The 20053-nt window shown below is 49.5% G+C and overlaps 1 protein-coding gene across 5 annotated transcripts in view; it reads right to left on the bottom strand.

Annotated features, from left to right (window-relative positions):
* Positions 1-20053, bottom strand: part of RHBDF1 (rhomboid 5 homolog 1) — a 33956-nt gene that overhangs the window by 9760 nt on the left and 4143 nt on the right. For 2 of the 5 annotated variants that reach the window (XM_033073773.1, XM_033073776.1), the window contains exons 2-7: positions 9827-9971; positions 7840-7973; positions 5699-5803; positions 2716-2929; positions 842-1048; positions 53-175 (exon numbers count right to left, since the gene is read on the bottom strand). In XM_033073773.1, the coding sequence (XP_032929664.1) occupies positions 53-175; positions 842-1048; positions 2716-2929; positions 5699-5803; positions 7840-7973; positions 9827-9949 (906 nt within the window). In that variant the 5' untranslated portion in view covers positions 9950-9971. Of the gene's footprint in view, positions 1-52; positions 176-841; positions 1049-2715; positions 2930-5698; positions 5804-7839; positions 7974-9826; positions 9972-14896; positions 15083-20053 lie in introns of those variants that run through there. The other 3 variants (XM_033073774.2, XM_033073772.1, XM_033073775.1) reach the window with 3 other exon arrangements.

Here is a 20053-nt window from a genome sequence, read left to right as displayed (position 1 = left end):
CTAGAGTCCTGCTCTGCCTCTGGCCGAGCACCAGGGCAGGCCTGCCCCTCACCCGAGCAAAGAAGGAAGTGTCCAGCTCATCTGGGAAATCCACCGTGTCCTCCTCCAGGAAGCTGGCAGGGGTGAAGCTGCGCCGCTGGGCCCTCCTCAGGGTGCTGTCCTTCACCGAGCGGCCCTGCAGTGGGGACAGGGGCATGGAGGCACTGCCAGACACCTGAACCCCAGCTCACCAACCCACCCCAGCCAGTGCACAGCAAGCCCAAGTGCTGAGGTTGGTTCATATTTGTGGATGGAGCACAGCAGAGGTGATGTGTGACACCTTTCTGGTGAGACACACAGCTGTGACCCCACTGCTCAACACATGGTGCCCAACTCCAGGCTTGCCATGCTCCTCTACCACATATTGTACAATGGGTCTGACCAAACTATAGTGATGGACACAGCAAAAAATATCAGAGCCCAGGAAAGCAGGCACAAGGCAGGATGAAGAGACTTGTATAGCAAGAGCTTCAGGTATTTCTGCTCTTCTGTGGCTGTTACCAGGTGCAGATGGACCACCCAAAGGTGCAGACAGGCTGAACTGGGCCTGCAAGAATGCTCTGAGGCTGCTGGCTGTGAGAATCAAAGTCCCCAGGCCAATAAAGAAAATGCAAGACCTGCACCAAAACCGAACCACCATCCCTGCTTTCTTGCCATCCTGCCTCCTGTACACATGGCTGAAACACAGCAGGAGGTGACTTCATTTCCTCCCCTCCAGCACAGCCATCCCCATCCTCTCTGCTGAGAGCTCCTTCCCTTCCCCCATCTCCCAGGCAGAGACCCCGGCGGTCCCAGGCAGTACCTTCACCAGGGCGGCGGCCGCTCGGAAGCTCATTTTGGCCACGGACTCGCGCTTGCGGCGCCGCGGGAGGCGGTTGAAGCCCGAGCGGGAGCTGGTGAAGGAGCAGAGGGAGGTGGCCCCAGGCGTGATGGGGGTGTGGGGGATGCTGCAGCCATCGGTGTCCTCGGCCATCCGGAACGCTCGCCCCCGCGCCAGGGGGTCGATGATCTGCCGAGAGGAGTAGCCCATCAGTCCATCCACCCCCAAACCCTTCCCTACCGAGCCTCCTCTCTCCTCTTGACACCATGACAGGGGCCTGGGGCCTGGGATTGACCAAGAACCAGGCTGGAGGGACCAACAAGCAATTCTGCAATAGGGAGATAAGGAATAGCCTATTGGGTTTTTTTCTCTTTTGTTAGTATTGACTATTGTCAACCAGTCTGTTCCAGTATCTCACCTAAGACTCCAAACCTCCTCCAGCCCTTCCTAAGCTCTTGGTTTCATTGTCTCCTAATGCCAATGAGCTCAACGGTCAGAGAACGTGCTGTCTAAATAAGAGTTTGAGAAATCCCTGAAAACAGAAATGTTCTTTCTTCAGCTAGTTTCCTTCCTGATGCTGGACAGCCCAGGACTTAAGCAGTTTCCTGTTATCCTGCTGAAACTTTACTGTGTATTTACATCTGCTTCCATTAATTAACAGCTGGATAAAGCAGGCAAGCTTCCAGGAGCTGCAAGCCCTTCTTTGGGACTCCTCAGGCTAGCACTCTCACTTACTCCAAACACACGAATCAACGTAATGAAAATATTGCCTTCAGCTACAAACCTTGCCTCTGTCCTTACATCATCACAGCTGTGGTTTCCTTAAGACCTCTGTGCTTTATCCCAAGGTTTTATGAGCTTTTTTAATCCACAGTTGCACACTCACCAGGAAGCTTAATGGGCTCACACCGACTGACACCACTTTCTGATTTAGTGTAGCCCACATAGAACTCAACTGTATTTCTAAGTCCCCTGTGACCAAAGATTAGGTGCAAGGCATTTAACAGAAAAGAGAACAACAAGGTGAAATGTGACTGAAAAATGCACTACATTCTCTTCTGCTTTAGTGATGCCACCAGGCTGCAGGTCACAGACTCACCTGCTTTGGAAGGAATTGTGGTGCTCACCAAAGCACAGTCATCAACCACACCAATTACTGTCACTGAGTGGAGCAGTGGGAAGAGCTGGATATCCTGGCTAGTTCTGGTCACTGGATGTGCTCATCTGGGCCCTGCTCTTTTGGATCACACTCAAAGGTAATGAGCAGGAGGTAGCATCAAACCCAGGTGCCCTTTGCAGGCACTCAAAATCACTTCTGAGGACCCATGAGCAGAGCTGTAGCACCACTGATGCAAGAGACACTTCTCAGACTCCTAAAACATAACCAGTTTTCTATGGGCACACTAGCTGCGCTACAGCCTGCATTCTGCTCAGTGCAGGGCAAATGTCCCCAGTGAGTCCAGCCCTGCTACTGTACATTTGGGTCCAACATGGTGGCTACTCTGGATACAACACAGTTCTGTCCTTGCAAAATGGCAGCAGAAAGCCTAAGCTGAGAGCTCCTGGACATGCTGCACACCCCTGATCAGCACGGTCACAGCATGACAAACAGGGCTCCAGGCCACCAGACCAGCTGAGGGATCTCAGCCAAGGAGACCACAGAGAGGCTGCTGGAGAGAGAGCTGCCAAACTGTATCTGAGACCTGAGAAGTGTCTGAGCACAGAGCCCAGACGTGCCCAGGCAGAGCTCAGCCTGCAGACAGGTCACAGCTGCCAGCATGGTACAGCCAGTGAGCAGGGCACTCAGTGATGGCCTTGCCTCTGTCCCAGGTTACTACTCACAGGTTACTACTCACCTTCTGCATGCCCAGTTGGCAGGGTCCCACGTAGAGTGGAGGAGGGGTCTCTGTGCTTGTCAGAGAAATGTTGTCCTGACTGGGCAGGTCCATCTCCCGGATGACCTGAGGCTTGAGCTTCCCGTAGCGCAGGCTGCAGTGGCGGAGGCTCTTCCTCTGCCACTTCTGAGTGGCATCGCTGTCTTTGCTCACCCCAAACCAGTCTGCTGTGCCTCTGAAAGATGCCAGTAGACAAGTGCTAAGAAGAAGGATGTTTGTTTGGACTATGCATGTGAAAAGACAAAGCTCTGGTGGTCACTTCCAGCCCATCCCAGTTCAAAGGCAGAACTCTTTCCCAGGAGTATCTCGCAGCTTGTCCTCGGGTGGTTTTAGCAACCTGACAGATGCTGGCCAGAAATGTTTGACCATCAACAGCATTCTGCCTCTTAAGACAGAAGAAAAATGACAGAAGATATTCACTGTGGGTAAAGGTCAGTTTGTTCTGAGTTTTTCTAAAAATAAAGGAAAAGAAATGGTGCAGAAATTCAGAAAATAACTTGGTGAAAGATGGTTTTATATTTTAAAAACCATATATTGTAAACACTTACCATCTTCAGGCCAGCTCTAGGTCCCCATTGTGAAACTGTATTGTTTCATAGCTCTGTAACTTCTCCCAAAAGCCACCAGAAATCACTCTTCTCTCCCAGCCTCCCCTCCACACTCCCAGAATCTCCCTAACTTCTCCATCTCGTGCTGCAGGATTTCTAACCTCCTCAAGGCTAGCATTAACAGTAAAACTTGCTGCAGTTCTGGTCTCTGCAAAGGCAGACACACATAGTTCTAAGCTGCTGGTTGCAGAAGCAGGAGCACAAGGTTGCAGCCACAAGGCAGGTTTGCTGCCAAGTGGCTGCTGCCACAGAACAGCAGTGGATCAGAAGCAAAATCCCAAGGAAGGCAGGGAGGCATCAGGATAAGTCAGACTAAAGCCTATTTCAAATCCCGCAGGACAGCTGGTACCCTAAACTTACAGGGGTCATGGCAGTTCTGCCAAGCATTTCCCACCATGGCTAATCCATCCTCAGGAGATGACAAGCTCTCTCAGCCTACAGCTGACTGGCCCAGGTGCTGAAACCTGAAAGTCTTTCCAAGCCAAATCCAAACCCCTGGCCTCAGCCCCCATGCTCAGGGACAGGATCTCCAGCTGCTGAGAAGCAAGACTTCACAGATCACAAAGTGAGCTTTAAAATACACACTGGAGTAAAGGGTGGGATAAATCTAGAATTAGGCCACACAGGGGAACTGAGACAGTGTGCTGGGGACAGGAAACCAATCCTGTGGCTTTGCATCCTTCCAAGCAAAAACCCCATCAACCAATATGTGAAGATGCTCTGCCACCATGTCAAAAGGTGCATTTGAAATCCACAGCTTTGCTGGCTAAAACCTTCCATATGCAACCACCACACACTTTACCTGTCTGTTTCCTTCCTGTTCTCACAATAATCCAGAGCAGACCCTTCAGAGATCATGTGGGTCATTGCTGGAATTCACCTGACCTCACTGACCCAAATGCCACCAGCAAGTTAACATGCCAGCCCTTGGAGATGGAGCTATGTGAAAATCTGGGGCACCTCTCTGCTCCCACAGACCCACATCTCCTTGGAGCAATCTTCCTCTCCATCCAGACCAAAGGCCCAGGGCCAGCCCCTGCCCTGACAGACTCACCAAGCCCATAGCACAGAGGTCAAGTTGCCTGTTGCTCTAGCACAACACAGACCACAGAACAGTCTGACAACTCAGAGGGCTCTCCACAGACTACTCTAACCAGTATTTCAACGGCAAGGCAACCTTGTACAGGGCCTCAAAGGGAGAGGGATTAAGGATCATTTGGGCCCACTTGAGCCTGCTGAGGAATGGCACCACCAGCAGTCTCAGAGCTCTCCAAAACTGTGCTCCCACCAGTCTGGAAGGACAAGCACCACCACAGCTGCTGGCACTGTGAGGAACACTCTAGAACTACCAGAGACCACTGCTGGGGCAAGGCCAGGGTGAAGAGTTGTCCCACTCCCTGATCACAGACAAAATAGTCCACTAAGGAGTTTAGGGCATCTGGAACACCCTGGGAAGAAACTGAATGCCTCTGTTCAGTTCAGGAACTCCATCACATCCTACAGAGTCCCCAGGGCACTGTAATAACCAACATCAGAGTCAGCTGTCACTCTTCTGTCAAGATGAGCCAAGCAGCCCTGAAAGCCCAAGGCCAAACACAAGCAGCCCAAAGGTGGTCACAGTGCCAGAGTGCCAGCTGGCCAAGGGCAGCAGTGAGGATGGCAGGACAGGAATATAGAGCATTAGGTCCAGTCCCTGCCAGGCACAAAGTCACACTGTTTAATTTAGAAGCTTCCTGAGCTCCAGATTTGGGGTGATGTTCAATGGCCCTGGACTCCTGGAGTGGCTAAGTAAACAAAGACCTGCACCTCAAAAAGAAGACAGTCACATTTGCATTAGAAAAAGCCATGATGCCAACAGGGAAAGAGTGGATGCTGTATTCCATCCACCAGCTCTGAGCCCCTCTGGACCAATACAACAGTGTCTGTCTGTGCTTCCTCTCCTTCCTCTCCTGCCCCAATAAGGCTTTGGGGTTAACATATGCTGCACTGTTGCCAGCAAAGGCAAGCTGGGCTAAGGCTGCCCTGGGGAGATATTCCAGCTATGGTGAACACCAGCAGGTTGACAGCTTGTTAGGAAAGGCAGGAGGGAGTGAGGCTGGCAGGTGGACAGCTTGTTAGTCCATGCTACTTATTGACAGCTGCCTACATATTTAGTAGGAGTGACAATTGTTTTTTGTTAGAGGCACACATGAACCTTCTCACTCTGCCTGTCTGTAGGCCTCTTGGACAGTCCTGGAAAGGCAATGTGATCTCAGCAATAGCCAGACTCTGTGCAGTTCACAACAGCCCTGGCACACACATGCAGGGGTGGGTTTCACACTCAGTGCTACCAGTACCTGAAAAACGATCGGGGCAGGGACTGCCGCTTTCTCAGGGAGCTCCTGCCCCCCCGGTGCCCACGAGCGGGCAGGGTCTGACTCCTTTGAAACCGAACCTGTCTGCTGCAAAGAAAACAGAGCTGAGGGGAAGGAACCTCCAGGGCTGTGGAGGGGAGCAACCACTGCATCTCCTTCCATAGCCCCATGGGCAGCAGTTGTGACAGACCTCCAGCTAAGAGCATGGCCTAAGAGAAACAACCAAGCTCAAGCCACACAGCAGCATCTTTGAACCCAGAAGGCTGATGAATCCTCTTGGTGCATCTGTGACATGTCTCACATTGCTCTTGAAGGTACCAGAGTACTGCCATCTCCCTCAGCTCCCTCTGTAAGACCTGCCTTCTCCAGCCCAGACACTCAGATTCCACAGCTTTGAACACCAGTGTGAAACCATGGAGGTATCAGCAGGTTGAGGTCTGATCTGCTTACAGACAGGTGACTGGTGCCCTGACAGGATCTTGCCTAGTGCACAAGTCTTTCTGTGCCACATCTGCTGCCTTGTGTGGATGTCTCAAACACCCTGGGAGACTGGAAATGGTGTTAGATGCTTTCATATGAATCACTCCCATGCCTTGCTCTGGACTACACAGGCTTGACTTTATGTTAACACTTGATCTGTGTGCTCCAGGGAAGATGTATGGAGTCCTGCTGTAGTTTCCCATTCTGTGCATTCTGAGGGCTGTGTTAAGCAGAAAACTTGGCAGTCAGCCTTCCTGAACTCACAAAACAAATCCCAAGACACAATTTAGGGATGTATGGTCTGCATTCTCCACTGCATCCCTAGCTCTGCTAAATGGAAAACAGGGGCTTAGGCCTTTGTACTTTCCAGTTCCCTGGTCTTGTTTCTGATCCACTCATTTCATGCTTTTATTGCTAGTGTTGTGTCATGTGTACATCTCCTACAGTTCTGTTCCCTGTAAAGTCCTTCCCAAAGTAAATTTGTCACACCAGCACCAAAGCAGTTCACAATTCCTCACTCCCCTACATACAAACCGCATGCTGTGAGGACTTCAGGGGAAGGTTACCCTGGCCCTCCTACCAATGCTTCTTGTCAGGGCCTCCACAGCACCCTCCCAGGATATCCTCTCATCCTTGACATGCTCTTGCCTAGTTGTCCTGGCAAGGAACACATCAAGAGCAGAGAGGCAAGGAAAGAGACAGTGTAGGTGTGCAAGGACAGCCTCAGCAGGCACACAGGCTGCCCACAGCTCTGAAAGAGCAGATGCTGCTTCACGGGCTGCGCTCTCCCAACCTCACAAGAAGCAGGATCAGAGTGGGCTGATGCAGGAGAGCTTCACCACCAAGGCAGCTGGGGAACGTCTGAGGCAAAGGAAAACAATGTGTGGGAGATGTTCCAGGGTTGAAAAGCTGCTCCTTTGTGAGTGGGCGAAGCCTGGCTGGCTGAAAGTATCCCTGACCCATGGAGCTCCAGGGATGCTCCTGGGATCCAGGCAGGCCTGACATGCTGCCAGAGATAGAAGCTGGGAGAGCCACTCCCTCTGGGCAAACTGTGATAAGCCTTTGCCACGGTGAGGGAAAGAACATCCAGCTCTGTGTGGCCATGTCTCAAGAGACTCCTAATGACAACCCCTTGTAGGAGAGAGACACAGGACCAGAGCACTCTCTCCCTGCACCCCACCAACCCTCAGAACCATCTCAATGAGCCAGTGCTAGGAGCCAAGCTGCTGGGAGTCCTGCACTGCTGCAGTGGGCTTCTCCCTCCCCCAGCAACCATGTGCTCTCAGACATTGCACCAAAGCATGCCCAGCACAACTCACCTACAGTCACAGCTAAACATCAGGGCCTGACACATCCTGTTACTGAGAAACAGCCCCTCCTGGGGCATGGGGGCACTCAAAATCATTGTCCTGGTCACCAGCATCTTCCTCCCAGGACTTGTGTCCTCATGTACCACAGACAGGCTATAAGGCACCACTGGGCTTCTATACTGGGGACCAACCCGCACCCACCCTTCCATAACCTCACGAGGTAATGCAAAATCAACCCAACCCTGCTGTGACAGGCAATGGGATGAGCAGAGAATCGGGAATCTACAGCTCCAGGATGGCAGTGCAGCAGGCTCAAGGAGCTCTGTGCCTCACCTCTTGATGGTCTGGGTGATGGAGGTCTGTCGTTGCAGCCCCGCTCTCCTGGCGGGGTCGTGGGGCAGGGACGGGACGCGGCTGTTGTCGGCCGGCATGCTCACACTGCGCAGGAACGCCTGGCGCCGCGTCGGCTGCGAGGGAAACAGGAGAGTCAGAGCTCTGCCAGTGAGGATGTCAGCAATCCAACATCAGCTCCTGCCACACATCCTCCTGGCTGCTGTCTGCTCAGATCACACTCTCCTAGACCACTCCACAAGGTCAAGAGAAGCACAGTCAGTGGGATTTGCTTCTTAAGTGGCTCTGGATCTGCACTAAAAGCCTGTGAGAGCTGAGGTTGGGTCTGCCTGGTGCAGCCTAAGCAACTGGGAAAGGCTTTGGTCACAGCCTAATTGCCTGGCCGCACACGTCTTGACTAAATGTCACCTACCAAAAGTGACACAACTCACCAGGCTGCTCTCAGCTCATACAACTGCCTCCCCTGGGCTGCTCAGGATGACATTATTGCCAGCTCTGCAGGCACCATCTTCCATTTGTACAGGGCAGGCTGAGCAGACACCCCCTCTGGCAAGTGAAGCTCTGATCAATCCACTGGTCAGACACTGTCTCTGCCTCAAGACTACTTCAGCCTCTCGAGCCCAAAAAGCCAATGGTTCCCACCTATGGTAACAGTTTTGATATCTTTTATGTAAAAACAGTGCACAAATCCTCAGGTTGTAAGTCAGAGGAACACACAATGCACTCTTATCCTGACAGCCTGGGCTGTGCACATGAGACCCCAGAGAACATCACCTCCACCAGCTTCCATCATAAACACAGTGTCTCTCCAGGTGCCCAGCTGGATTTAGAGATTTCAGATAAGGCAAGATCCATCAAAACCTTAAATAATTGATTCAGACGGTTTCAACCTGCACTGGTAAAACCCTGAATTCCACTTCTAATCCCTACAGACTGATGCCCAAACTCTTTCCTTCCAAGGGAAGATCAGAACCAAAATTTATTTGCCAGGAGCTGTCATGCAAGCAAAGTACATTTGAGTTCCTGGATCACAGAATGATGAAGAGGACAGTTCTTGCTGTTCCAAGTGCAATAGAAGTTCCCTCTTAAGCTTGTCCTCAGCCCTCTCCAGGGAAACTGTATAACCTTCCATTTCTCTAATGACTTAACTTTTTTCATGTAAATGACTGAAGTCAGGGCCTTTACAGGCCCATGGAGCTGGGCAGCAAGAACCCTCTGGCTCTGCCTTCAGTGCATAAAGTCTCTGTTCCTGCAGCAAGGCCACACAAGCAGCCAGGATTCATATCCAGGTCTCACCCCTACAGCAGTTTTTAAAACCTTGTAGCAGGTATTCCTGATATTCTTCCTACTGCCAGCACAAATAAGGGTGTTTTACTCTCAGGCTTTGCACAGCTCCTATTAACCTATCACCTCATCTCTGCTTCAGCACTCCTCAGTGTTATGTATTTCTCATCCCACATGGTCCTCTTATGTTCCTCATGTTGCTAACAGCTTTGTGTTGCCAGTAACTGTTCTGTGCTGTTACTGATGAAAGTCTGTCATTATCTTGGCTATTCATAAGTCAGATTCATACTCTGCTCATTTCAGAAGAAGCTCCAGCACTTCCAGGCCCTCATGCTTGTCTGGGAGACCTTCAGTCCTCCAGTCCCCTTAAGAAATTCTTGTTTAAATACCTCACTCTCATATCCCAGCCAAGACACTTTTCACAATGCCCACATCCAAACAGTCACATCTACTGATGTGAGCACATCAGCCACCCACCCTCATCCCTCCCACATCCCCTTCAAGGGAGTTAATTACTGCTCATAAATTTATTCAAAGGCTCTGCCCCTTCTTATGTGGCCTCATGACCTGCCATTACACGCTGCCTTTCCCTCAGCCTGGACTGACGGGGACCCCAGGCCCAGGGATGCTGCCAGCACATCCCTCCCCAGTTCCACAGACCCTCCCTCCTCCCCAGCCCCTGTACCTGCACAGGTTGGGGGGGTTCCTCTTGCACGGGCAGGGGCACAGGCACCGGGATGTCCAGTTTCAACCATGGTGGCTTCTTGCGCTGTAAACTGCTCGTGCTGTCGTGTCGTGCCTCTGACATCGTCCCACGCTTGTCCTCAGGCCTAGGAGAGGGGAGACACCAGAGTCAGGAGGGAACCTGGCTCATCCCTCACAGCCCATGCTGGCAGGGTGAGCAGAGACTTCTCTTGGCTGTGACTGATGGGCCCCAAGTCCCACGTGGGATGAATCCCCAAAGTGCCCCAGGAGGGCTCAGGGGTCATAGCTTGTGCCCACACTGCTCACCCAGCACCTGACACTCAAGAGGACACAGAACCTCCAGCCACATACAGACACTGCAGTTTGAGTCGCCTCCCATTAAGATTTTTGCTGAGACTGCTGTGAGATCCAGATTCCTTAAAAACAAGCCATGAATTAAATCTTAATGAAATCTGGATCAAGACCAACCAGCTAAGTAACTGCAGTATCAAAAGCCACTGACCTCCCTCCAAAACTGGCTTGCTACTAACAGCCACTCTTTTTTGCCCACCCAAAGCCAAGCACCACACTTTCCAACCCACCTATCACTTAGCAATTAACAAGTGGCCATTTCTTATGACTGTTTCTAATCTCTTTTAAATGCAGTGATTTTCTAGAAACACAACACAGTGCACAGAGCAATACCAGTATAGCATGAACATTAGAGAACTGGCACTAGTCCTGAACTAAGAGTGGTTTTCATACATAAATAATAATGATATGGTATTTAAATAAAAACCACTGCGTAATCAAAATGCTGCAGTGAGCAGAGTGACTCGCTGTCATCTTGCCCACTCTGCTGCAGTTTTGCCCTCCTGTTTGGGACCACAGGAGTCTTTCAGGCTGGCAGAGCATCCACTTTACTGTGCATGCTCAGAGAAACAATTCAGAAAACAGATTTCACTGGAGGCAGATCAGCTCAGATACCTCCAAAGGTATTTTCCAACCTAAATCATGCTACAAGTTTGTATTTCTTCCTCTCCTGTCACACACTCAACAACAGTGGGAAGCATGTGTGCTGAATGGGACAACAGATTCCATTCCCTCCCAGCTCTCTCCTTGCATGGCCCTAGCCTGGCCTATTGCCCTTAGCCATAGAGGACAAAAATAATCAAGTGCCCCAGCCTGTTCACCACAATGGACAGATGGAATAAGCAACAAGTTAAATCAGCAGGCACACATGCGTTGACAGGGAGTAGGAGAAAAACTCTGCTGGAATTAAAACTTAGTGCTCTTACAGTGTTAACACAGCCCATTTATTTTAAATGCAGAGTGAGTTTAACATGTCAGGATTCTTCCTTGAGAGAGGCTAAGTCCTAGGCCAGGACCAGAGGCAGAGAGATCTCCACCCTCGGAGACATTTGGCATGCAACAAAACAAGGCCCTAAGCAGCCTCAATTATCCCAGCCTTGCAGTGGCTGAGCCAGTCAACCTGCACGGGTACCTCCCAAGCTAAATTAGGCACTGGCTCCCTGAAACGTGCGCTGCCTCGCAGGGCATTTCCACCAGATTCCCACAGCTCCCTGCAGCTGCTCCGCACAGGGAACTGCACACACCACTGCAGAGGACACAAGGCAGCCAGGCAGGTGGGGGGGAAATAGGTCAGCAGTAGGGAGTGGGGGATGATCTGGAATGGGTTAGGAGAGAATCTCATCTAAAAGGAGCTGAAGGCCAGCTGCTGGTTCAGTCGCGCGAGCTGGGCTGGCTGCCAGGCGCGCTGTGCTCAGCTGAGCCGGAACGACAGAAAGGGAGAGCTCAGCAGTAGGTGGATGAAGGTTGGGTTTCAGCAAATACCACAGGCCCCCAAAAGTCTGGGAATTCATGACCTAGCTTGTACAGACATGCCCTTCATACATGCACCACAGTCCTGTTGCACAGATGCAGTGCTGTGCATGAGAGGGACACAAATCCTTCCTTCCTTCCCCACCGAGCTGCAGGGATGGCTAAATACAATTGTTCTAACCTCCTATAAGAACAGTGAGAGTATCAGGGGAACTCCTGCCTGTGCTTGGTATGAGTAAATCAGCTATGAGACATGCTTTACTGAAAGATCTTGCTAATTTGTCTTCATGGTGAGGTCAGAAATCAAAGCGGATTTCTCATACCCAAAATACTCCAGCAAAGAGCTTCAGCATTTACCCCTGAGGATGACAAACACAACATCTCCTCGAGGTGCCCTAATCAGAGATCAGCCAAGAGAGACAGAGCCACCAAACTGGCACAACCAAACACAATCTAAAACTCACAAACTCAAGAGCCTCCTTCCTGTGCCTTCAAGGGCAAATTCAGAGCCTCTGAAGCAGCAACTCTGCCTTTTATAGCACCTCACCACTGAGCCAACATCACTCAACATCCTTCCTGTCTACCTACAGAGCTGCCTTTGTGAGCAGGAGCTCTGGGTGTAAAGAATACAAGCATGTGAGATTCGCAGCTTTATCAATCAGTGAGGCCAAGCCAGGAAGGCAGAGGATGAATCATGCCTGCATTGCCCGAAAGTTGCTGCAATAATGTGAAACCCTGTGAAAGACTTCCGATTAAATCTGCTTTCAGTTTCCCCTCCTAAATTGCCACAGACCACAGACAGTGATGTCCACGTGTCTTCACTGGCTTCCTTGCCGCCCTTGCAGATTAGCACATGGGATCTGCAGGGTGTACACACCTGCCAAAGAGGACAGGGCATACACAGGGGTCAAGCCTGTGGCCTTTCAATCACCCCCAAACTTGACTCAACTTTGTACTTTAGGCAAGGTGAAGATCTCAAGATGAAATTCACATTCTGAAAGAGTAATGGATCTGCTTTCTCTCCACTTCAGCAGTTAAAGAGTTCTTCAAGTAGCAAAGCATAAAAATGCATATATAATAATTGTCTAAATGCATTCAGTATTTAAATCCCAGGCTGCAAACAGAGTACATAGAGCAAATCCCTCTACCAGTTCAACTTTCTTTACTCCCTTACAGGTTCCAGTAAAAGAGTGCAGTGAAGGCAGAGCTGTTCAGCATTCCCAACTCCCTGTGTGCATTTGGAGTGGCCAAAAATAAACCTCACAAACACCTAGGACTGGTTCAGGTCCTGCCAGGGCAAGCACTGTGAATGCTGTATGAATAATCAGCCACAGCACAGGCCAGGCAACTGCTCTGCCCCAGGCACAGAAAGGCCTGGGGTATGGTCATGAGAGACAGCTCTGCAGGGGGTTAACGGGGAGCCTGAATGTGGATGCAGCTGAATATACAGATATATAGACTGTTTATATACACAGACATATAGAGCATCAGTGCATAGCTGTGTGCACAGATGTACAGTAACATGGTCCAACAGTATTTGCATGGCAGGTAACACCCCTTATTACACCTGGCCCTCACTCCAAGTGCTGCTAATTTCTCTCTCAGCACTGCACTGAAAGCACTTCACACTGATCCCATGGTTACTTTTAGGGATCAATGTTTCAGGGTCCAGTGTCTATTATTTCACCAAGCCCCATCAGGGCCTTGTTTCAAAGTTAATGTATTGATATATTAATAATATTGATACATATTTTGATTGAATGGTCCCATACCATCAATCCCAATTTCTCAGTACTGACAAAAGGCCACCAACAGCAGCAGGATGGGAATACACACAGAGCACAGCCAAGCAGGGTCAGGCTCAGTGTCCCTCTAAAGCCAGAATCTCCAGCTGAGGATGGTTGGCACGAGGTAGCAGTACAGGATCACTCGACAGTCCTGTCTCCCAGGACAGAGCCATGGCATGTGCTGTGAGTAGCTCACAGGCTTCTTGTGCCACATATGTCTTTGCATGTAACAGCTCTGTATCCATCTCTACATACATCCAATGGTTATTATTCCAAATTTATCCAGCTCATTTTTTAATCCAAGCAAACTTCTAGTATTCATAACGCACATGACAAAGCTGCAGAGCTGAAACACATGCTGTGTGACAAGTCTGCTAGAGCTCATCTGCAAACCTGCCATTTCCTGGGGTCACTTGTTGCTCTGTAGCTCTAGGACTAGAAGAGCAATCAGCTTTTCCCTATCCTCCTTCTCCATGCAAGTCCTGACTCTACAGATCTCTTCCATGCTCTTCCTACCATCCCCTTTTCCCACACCCACATCCAGAAGCTCAGTTCTCATACAGGGGCTGTTTCAGACCTCTTGCCTGTGCTTGCTTAGTTTGGATTCTGTTCCACCAGCATCACAAAACTCAGTAATATGCAAATACAAGGTAGAATGAGAGGTATTTGCAAATCCAGCTTCTTCTAACTGAACAGCTGGTACCAGCATAAAAATTATTAATAATGTCCATTTCACTTAAAATAAACAAACAAAAGAAAAAATGTATCGATAGCAGATAGTCTGGGAAATTCATCTTCAAAAGGTCTGTGCCAAAGCACACACACAGAACCTGAATGAAATGCAAATCCACTATGCTGTGGGTCAGGCTAAGAAAGGGAAGCACAACGTTGGCACATGATCAAGGAAAGCTGCTTAGTGGAATCTACTGACCCAAAGAGTGAAGGAAAAGCTTTGTCCAAAAGCCTGAACATGTTCCTAAAACTGACAGGCACCCTAAATACATTTAGAAGCTCATACAGTCATTTCAAAGAATGAGCATCCTTCCATTTAAACAGACAACTGAAGCTTTTCCCATGTTGATTTCTTTTCTTTCAAAATCTCCATTTTACCAGCATTCCCATTTAAAATAAAGCTGTCTTTTTTCCTCCAATAAACATTCCAAACAAAAACCAAAACAAAACAAAACCCCAACTTAATTCAGCACTACCACACAAACAAACAGCATCTGCTTTTTCCACCACCACTGCTCCTGTCCAGCAGTGTGTGCATGTTCCTACAGGCACCTCCAGGAGGTAACACACACCAGGGTTATTCCGCTGCAATCCAATCACCATGCTCCATGGTCGGACTCCAGCTGTTTTCCTCCATTTTTAAACCCCATCACTCCAACAATTGTATTTACAGTGCCTGCTACACAAAGTCCCAGGCAAGCCCCATGTACCTGAAGGGGTCTGTGCACGCAGCTGTTCTGGCTGAGGCACAGGAATCCAGGTGGACACAGCAAAGAAATCGGGATCCTCAATGTGTTCTCCAGACAGGAGGAGCCAGAGGAGACAGCTCCTGGCTGTGCCTCTCTCTTCAGGAGGATTGCTGCTGGCACAGCAGGGAAAAGGCAGGAAGTCCAAGGAGAAGAGGAGCAGTGGGGTTTCAGTCTCGTGGCTGCCAATAAAACCATCTAGCATGGATCAGACCCAAGGAGTTACAAACAATATCCCAAACACCGGGCGGGAGCCAGCCCTTTGAAACAGGCCAGATGGAGGGGCTGAGGGCAGGCAGGGATGGGAAAGGTGGGACAGCCCTGTGGCCCTGCACTCTCAGGGAAAACTGTAAAGGGCACAGCAACACCCAAGCTTTGGCTGAGCCCACCACCACTGCCCACCCTGAGAAATGAAACACGGCCATCAGCACTGCCCAGGCCCCTCTCCTCTTTCCCAAGGCTGGCTGCTGAGCTGGGAAATGCTGTAAGGCTTTGCAGACTGGAGGTTGCCACAGCAGGAGCTGGGTGTGAGCAGTCCAAGCAGCTCTGAGCACAGGGCTGGCACAGAGCTGTGCAGACACACTGCCCTTTGAGCCCTGCCCCGCAGGGAGCTGGCAGCACGGTCATTCCCACACACACCCCACTGTCCCTCTCGCTGCTCTCTGCCATGCACAAGCTCTGCCTGAGTGCTGGTAGAGGCTGACACTGCTTCCAAGAGCCTGCACCAAATCACACAGGCAACAGTTCCTCGGGGCTCTGGCTTCTACTCACAAGCAAACCCATCTGCCAGCAGCTGCTGCCCTGGGAGCAGGGTTGCCTTACTCTACTGAGCCACTACAAGGTGTTTTACCAGCACAAACTAACCCTAGTAAATTATTTCCTGTTGATCTGGCATCCTGAAGAGGCTCAGACAATTTCAGATAAGCCCTGTGCAACCCAGAGAGGAAGGGTAGGACCAGCCTATTCAGTGATGGCTCAGCATGATGGCAGCTCGGGTGAGACATCAAATACAAGCCCGAGTTATTGTCCCCTGCCTGTGTGAAATTGTCCTACTCCATCCCCACTGGGGATCTCACCATGAACCACTTAATTGAATTAGCTGAGAAATGCCAACCAAAACTGCCTGGTTTGGGAGAGGCCAGGCAGACTCCTAGACAGGAAATGGGAAGCTACATTGGGTTGGTATTTCATGCAAAGCCTTGTAGAGGGATGGTATTCAAAGAGGCACAGCAGGAGTGCAAAGGTTCAGCTGGCACCCACTGAACTTGGAAAAGGTTCAGCTACATACAGAGTCAGGTTTTAAGAATAGGTAATGAAAACATCCACCACTGAAGTCTGAACCTATGTAAGCCAAGCCCATAATCAAGAAAGGAGACCTGATACCCCTTGGAGCACATGATTTTCTTGATTTTCAGAAAAACACGAAGGTCATGATGGAAATCAAACAAAAATGAGCTCCTACAGCATTAAAAGCAGCAGCATTAAAAGATTTCAAAGCAGCTTCACCGGGGACCTGAAGGTGTGGTACCCTCATACAGAAAGAGAGAGGAATAACAGGAAGCTCAAAAACCTCTTCTGATTTCTGTTGGTCCCCAGATCTGTAGTTGAACTCTTTCAAATACAGGGTAAGAGATGACTCCCCAATTGCAACATGCAAACACTCACAAGCAACAGGCTGATCTTCAAAGTCCTTTTGTTGCAGCAGACAAGGGGCAAAATAGTAACAAGAACTCAGAAATCAATGCTCAAAATTCAAGCTAAAAAAAAAGTCACAGACACTTGAAAGAGATGCAAGCCAACAGAAGAAGCAGTGACCCAGCCCTGTGTGCTGCCCTCCGCCTCCTGCTGGCACCAGCATCCCTACAGCTGTTGGGTGATCCACACTGGGAACTGACCCACATGAGCTCAGCACAGAAAATGGCTCTTTCCAGCCCCAGCTCCTTCCCACATGGCTCCACAAACACTTGTGCCAGCAGAAGGAAAGGGGAAGAAGCAGGAACAAACAGAGCAGCTGAAGCCAGATGGCTGGACTGCTTCTCAAGGCAGTATAGTTTGAAGTGATTGTTGAAAACATGGCCAAAACCTCAGATTTGTAGCACTGTGGGAAGCCAGCAATTATCCCAGGGAGGTGGTGGGTTCAGCATCCCTAAATTATCTTCTGAGGAACACCCTCAGTGCAGGTGTTGAGTGCAATAGGAATAAAACACTACTGTATCACCAGAGGCAGACTGAATTTTTTGGTGGGGTCATTAGATGGGAAAACATCCAAATCATCCACAGATTTCTCCAGAGCTGACAGCCAAGCCTCACACCCGGGCAGCTTCCACAGAGGGGTTCCCAAGGGAAGAGCCTCCCCTGCTCACCCATGGCCTGGAGCACCCACAAGGAAGGATGTGTAAGGGAGCCAAGCAGAGCAGGTTGGGCAGAGGGGCCTTTTCCATCTCCTCAGTACATGTGGCCCAGATGAGAGAGGCAGGTCTGCAGCACCAGCCAAGCACATCCAGGGCACATCTCCAACTCCACCTTCCAGAGCAAACCCAGCCCACAGCCATCTACAACCTACTGAGATACCAGCAAGGGCAACAGCCTGCAGATAAACCAACCAACAACGAGGGGGGAGCAGTGCAAACCCTTCTGGAGCACTTTGGCCTCTTCACCTGTTTATGTTTCTCCATGAACACATCTTGCAGCTTTGTCACCACATCCAACACCACATTTCCAGCAGCCACATCCTTAAAGTCTGGTCACAGCCTGTCACTTACGGGGTCCATCAGGGCACAGCATGATGGAACACCTGCCAACAGCTCCAGTGATGGCACACCAAGCCCTGAGAAGCAATCCCATTCCTTAGAGAAGCCAGAAGAGCAATGCCTGGTCCTCCAAAGGAGCTGTTTCCACACAGAGACCCATTACCAGCTACCAGAAGAAGGATCATCTATGCAAGCCTTGCTCCTGCACCCTGGCTGAAGGGAACCACAGCAGCCTGTTGGCTCTGGGGTGTCTGGGCTGAGCCAGCAGAGCCCTTTGGGTCCCCAGCAGCCTCAAAGCACAGCTTGTCTCAGTGCTCTGCATGGGTCTGCACCTCCTTCAGGAAAGAGTGATCACAGACACTATCTCAGTACACATTTAACTCATTTAAACAATTCAAAGAGAATCAAGAGGACCCTGTTCCAGATTTATTCCCATTACTAGTGAAACAGATTCCCAGTTAAGTTCTGTCTGACCCACAAGTACCATGGGCACAGTCATTGCCTCAATCACATAGCAAGGTGAGAGTCAGAAAAAGGCTTTTGTCAGTACAGTCACGATCCCACATTAGGAAACAAAAAACATACTCAACAAAGGTATTATTTTCATTGAAATTTCACATTTTGAAGTTTTTTCTACCAGTTCTCATAGTCATCACAAGTACTGTAAGGGTTCAGGACACAAGGAAAACTGGGAACACAGAGCTGGGATGACACTCAGGACAGAAGTAAACACTGGCTCTGGTTGATTTTGGAACAGCTGCTGCCTGTGCACCCAGTTCAAGAGCAATTTTCTTGGTAATGTCTTAGTGATTACAACATTGTTCATTTAGAAAATACAATATCAATAAACAATTGATGGAAAAGCAACCTCCCCTAAAAAGATCACAATAGGCCAAAGCAAAAATTATGTTAGACCAAAAGCTACTCATCCTCTACAGCAAAGTCTCTGAGTACTAAAAGCAGTTAAGAACCACTGTTTATTGTGCTAAATAAAAATGTTTCAATGGCAAAAGAGATCAAAACTGCCACAAATGACAACATTTCCTATGGAAAGTTACATAAAACCACGCTGAATAGCAACCTAAAAAAATCTTAGAGGAAATAACAATAACAAACACTGGAGCCACCAGAAGACAGACTTTATATTCAGGAAGGATGGAAGCCACAGAGCCATTCAGAACAGCTTTCTTGCTGTGTTCCTTTGAAACTCAAGAGCATCCTCACTCCCCATCACATACCTGCTTTCTCCAGCACCACCACAGTTCTGCTCACCTGGCTACAAGTGAGAGAATAAAAGATGCCCACAGCAGCCAAGCCCCGGGGAGATCCTTCAAAGAACCAATTAAACAGCCAAGAATTCAGAGCAGAGCTGGTTTGGCTGGAGCTGCTCACCATTAGCTGATGCAGCCAAGGACACAGGAGAGCCACTCTGGTGCTCTGATTTCTCTCCTGGCTCGTGCTTGATAGCCAGGCACACACCATCTCCTGCTGTGTCCAACTGCAAACAGCTGCAGGAAGAGCTTGTCTTGTTCTGCAGGTGTGTGCACACCTCTGCACATTCACTGTGTGCCCAGTGCAACAGCTCATTCATAATGCAAATAGAATGAATTATAATTCTAGCTTGGTTTAGCAAAAAAAATATTAAAATTCTAAGTGAACCACACTTCTGAGTGAATGGCACATTCTTGCTCACTGCTTTCCCTGAAATAACAGTCCCAGAAGAGCCAGGGAAAAGGAAGGTACACTCACACTTTTTGCAGAACTCAAGAGTATTCTACAGTTCACTTTAAGGTTTTGAATTTAAGCAACAGAGTAACAAATCTCCCGTGTTCTGATTGCTACAGGGCAGTAAATCCCAAAATACAGAAGCTGCATTTGTCAACTCAGCCATCTGAGCCCTCCAAATTTTAAAATCCAAGCAGTTCTAACTGAGCCAAAGCCAAGTAAGTGCCAGACCTGCAGCGTCCTGGGCAGTTACAGGATGACCTCATAGGGATTGTTCCTTTTTAAAGGAAAGAAAACCTTCAAAGCAGGGATTGCTGCTGACCAGCAGAGCAAGGGGCTGGCTCTGAGCAGAGTGGAAACAGGAAGGGGAGGAGGTGGCAAAGGTAAGCTTTCCAGAAAAGGCAAGATCAGGCATGGCTTGCTATCTCTTCTCCCCTTGGGAAGGCTCTGCCGTGCCAGGGAAGTATTGTGCAATGATACTTCAGACTTCTCTGAGAAAAAATTACATTTCCTTTAATAAACACTGCTTTAGAGATGCTCTGATTACTAAGGCATGGTCTGTTTGTTGCTGAAGCCCCCAGAATTTAAGAACATATCCGCTGCTCAGGTCTGTATCACCACAATTCCAACATTTCTTTGGTAGGCA

This window comes from Catharus ustulatus, chromosome 16 (assembly GCF_009819885.2).
Source record: "Catharus ustulatus isolate bCatUst1 chromosome 16, bCatUst1.pri.v2, whole genome shotgun sequence".
In the NCBI taxonomy this organism is placed as follows: domain Eukaryota; kingdom Metazoa; phylum Chordata; class Aves; order Passeriformes; family Turdidae; genus Catharus; species Catharus ustulatus.
Note: the sequence above shows the minus strand (reverse complement) of the source record. Positions and strands in the feature narration are given on the sequence as shown.